At 37.9% G+C, this 3,461-nt stretch overlaps 1 protein-coding gene across 1 annotated transcript in view; it reads left to right on the top strand.

Annotated features, from left to right (window-relative positions):
- The window catches only part of LOC137992481 (uncharacterized), a 55,613-nt gene that overhangs the window by 40,505 nt on the left and 11,647 nt on the right, over nt 1–3,461 (top strand). Inside the window, exon 10 of the mRNA XM_068837835.1 lies at nt 3,127–3,226. Coding sequence (XP_068693936.1) covers nt 3,127–3,226 — 100 coding nt within the window. The remainder of the gene's footprint in view (nt 1–3,126; nt 3,227–3,461) is intronic.

Genomic DNA, 3,461 nt, shown 5'->3' with positions numbered 1-3,461 from the left:
AAAGCTAACAAGATTGATTGCACCGGAAGTGCATTTTACTATCAGAAACTGAGTGCCATAATGAACAACTTACTGTACTAACCGAGCTTGCTCGGCCGTACTGGGGAATATTCGTCCTCGGATCGTGGCAGTACGGACCTCGCATGCTCGGTCCATACTGCCATGACCTCGGGCCAATATTCCCCAGTACGGCCCTCGCGCTCGGTTAGTAAGCGGTTAGAATTTTACATTTGAAAGCGAGGTCATAAGGGCCAATTTGCATGGAAAAAAAGAATACTAGAATGGTGGCCATTTTGGGATAAGGTGTATAGCTGCTTTTAATACATACATGTATGTACATGTAGATAGTTTTGTTCTTTATAAATATATTACAGTAAGAAAGCAAACATTTTTTATTTCAAAGGAAGGTCACTTACATGTACACTGTACATGTACCTAACTTAATTATTGCACTGCTTCCAGATATATTTTGTGGCATTGTTAGCGTTGAATGATTCCTGGGAAACCACCTTAAGTTGTTTTGGAAAATTTCAAGAGCTGCCAATAATTATTGTAATAACCTTTTTCTTTCTTTTTTCCCCCTTCTTTTATATTGTAGACACAGAGACAGATGTCGCCACCACAAAATAGAGACATTACCTGATGGGAACCTTGTTATTAAACAACACGAGGTTGGTGGCAGATTAAATCACTACATAAGCTTTTGCCATTTCTAAAGTTTAAGTAGTGTGTCCATTTTATCCATTTGAAAGTGTCTTATTCATCATATGTTCTAATAAAAGCCAGTTACCAGCGGTTTACCACCACTTATAGGGCCTCTTTAAACCGTTTGTTTAGCTAAGACCATGCTCTTGTGTTTGACTTTGAGCTGTGATCCACACTGCCTATTTCACCATTTCCAGCCCCCTAATGAAAATGGTTATTGTTTTCATTATATTTCACTCCGTAGTTATTGAAACCTCTGTTACTCATCCAATTTATCAGTAGGATTTAAATTACATACACCAGCACTTTGGTTTTTGTCGGAAGAAGACTAGCAAGTCTAATCAATTTGCTGTTATCCATGTGAGAGCAGCACCTCTTTTCTCAGTTATTTTAAGTGTTGATCCAGTCAGAGTTAACACCCATATCCTGCTCCATGTTAAGTCTAAAGCTCAACCATCTGCAGAGCTGACTGGTCGCCAATCAGAACAATAGAATGGCCCAAGGGTTCTGAAGTGAATTTTGGAAGTCCAATGCAATAACTGCCATGCCTGACGTCTGTAAGAATTTATTTTCCTCATTTCTTTTATCCTATACAGGGCTCAAAGTTTATTTTTGGCTTTGGAAGCACTTGTGCTACCAATTGCATATTTCTAGGCGCACTGCCAAAATTTTAGGTGTACAGCAGAAAACATTAGTAGCACAGCTTAAAATACTAGGAACACCTGTTTCCAACAGAAAAGCAGAACTTAAGACATTATTATGTCATCTTCACCTTTTTGTATTTTATTTTAATCCCGTGTTTGTTGTTTTAACTAGTAAGGCTGACTTACTTTTCGTTTGAGACAGCGATAAAATTCTTGTGGTTTTTAATTCAACTTGACCTCTCAATTTCAACAACAAATTATTATTACATGTTATCATGTTAAAGTACATTCAAAATAACAGAAAAGCTTCCATCATGTATTTCCTTTTCAATGTACACTTGTAACCAAAGAAAGTGTACTTGAAAACCGGAATAGACACACAACTTCGTAATTAATAATAGACGCGTAATTCGATGATTCCATCCGGTCACCAAGGTGAGACTTTATGCTGTCGCAAATAGCAAATAAATTATGCGCATTTGACGTTGATGTCATAGGCAGCCATGTCTCGCGCATTCCTTTACAGTAATTCTGCTGTTGTTAAGTGAGCCTACACAACATGAAGCATGACATGAGGATTCGATCGCTAAGTACCCGCCGCACATGCTTTCGACCCATGGCAGAGTTCTCTTCGGCTGTACTCTACAACCCAGCGAACACAAAACGAAAAGGGACCTCTGCTAGCAGGGAACCATTGACTATGGATGAAGTGGATGCACTGCATTACTCGAATTCGTTTAACCCCCCTTTTTGAAATTTGTATATTTTTCTTTTCTTGCTCGTTGGCATTATCGCGGACTGGTATAGTGATGCAGTATCATTCGAGGCAGATTTACTCGCTTTTGTAGAATGTGAAGGCTGGCTCTTTACAAGAAAATTATTGGATACAAGACAATACAAGCGCGATGACTTAAGTGGGATGTAATTCACTTTTTAATAATTTTTTTAACTTGGAGAAAAAGGCCCATATTTTTGACCCTCTCTTGACCAACCATTATCACAATAAGCATGTGCTTTATTTGTAGTTTTCATTTGCATGTGTCAGCGGAGTTTTAACAAAACAGAAGAGTATCAGATGGAATGAAACATCAATGGGAAAAATGGACCTTCACCGGCGTTGGGGGAATTTGTTGAGAAAACTGATGGCAAACAAACACAAACAAACACACTGACGAAAGGAAAATAATTTAACTTTATTATTTAAGGCCAGATTTTGTTATGTATATCTGTTGATTGATGTTTTTGTTTCGTGACGTACCACTTGGAGTACGCAAGTATAGTCAGGTGAGAAACTAGACAAAAAATTCAATCGCACTGTACTTGAGCTTTTAAGGCGCGCAAGTGCAACCACACATGATTTTTTAGGCGCACAACCAAAAATTTAGTTGCATGTGCGACCATTAGGTCGCTAACTTTGAGCCCTGCTATAGTATAGCACCCACTTTTTCCATGCTTATTCAAAAATTTTGATCTGTGGTTATGTATTGCTTGGAACTTACTATTAGTTGTAGAACCTTGTGCAGGCCCTTGTGTTCCTTTGTAGCAGTACAGTCCGTGTAATAATGAAATAAATGTATACTTGAAGGGCAGGTTTTAGACAAAATGAAGAAGTGATCTTTGCACTTAAATCTGCATGGACAATTTAAGCAATAACATTGTCTCCTTTAGACACCTGCAAAAGAGGCTTGCATACTGTAGTTTTGCATCCTGTCTTTCAACTGTGGTATAGCTGTAATGCTGTAAATCTTTTGGCGGACCATTTTTTTTTTTTCCATAGGATAAACCGTTCCCAAATCTGGTAATGTTAATGAACTACTTTGTAAAAACCCAAGAAAAAGACATCACTTTGTTACCAGTAATTTGTGAGGAAAAACAAGGTACGTGTATCAGTTAATCACCTGTTCAATGTATACAATGTATGATTTCACACACTGTAATTTGTGCTTAGGGTACCATAAATACTGGTAGTTGCCGTATTCCTTATTAGCCAAGGCAAATGTTTTAATTGTGCAATAAAGTAATGTGCCACTTCGGAAAATACCATGATCCACCAAATTCTGCATAAGCATTGTTTTTGTTTTCTCTAATTGGGACCAATGTAAGTCTCAAGAG

Source organism: Montipora foliosa, chromosome 2, assembly GCF_036669935.1.
Source record: "Montipora foliosa isolate CH-2021 chromosome 2, ASM3666993v2, whole genome shotgun sequence".
Classification (NCBI taxonomy): domain Eukaryota; kingdom Metazoa; phylum Cnidaria; class Anthozoa; order Scleractinia; family Acroporidae; genus Montipora; species Montipora foliosa.
Note: the sequence above shows the minus strand (reverse complement) of the source record. Positions and strands in the feature narration are given on the sequence as shown.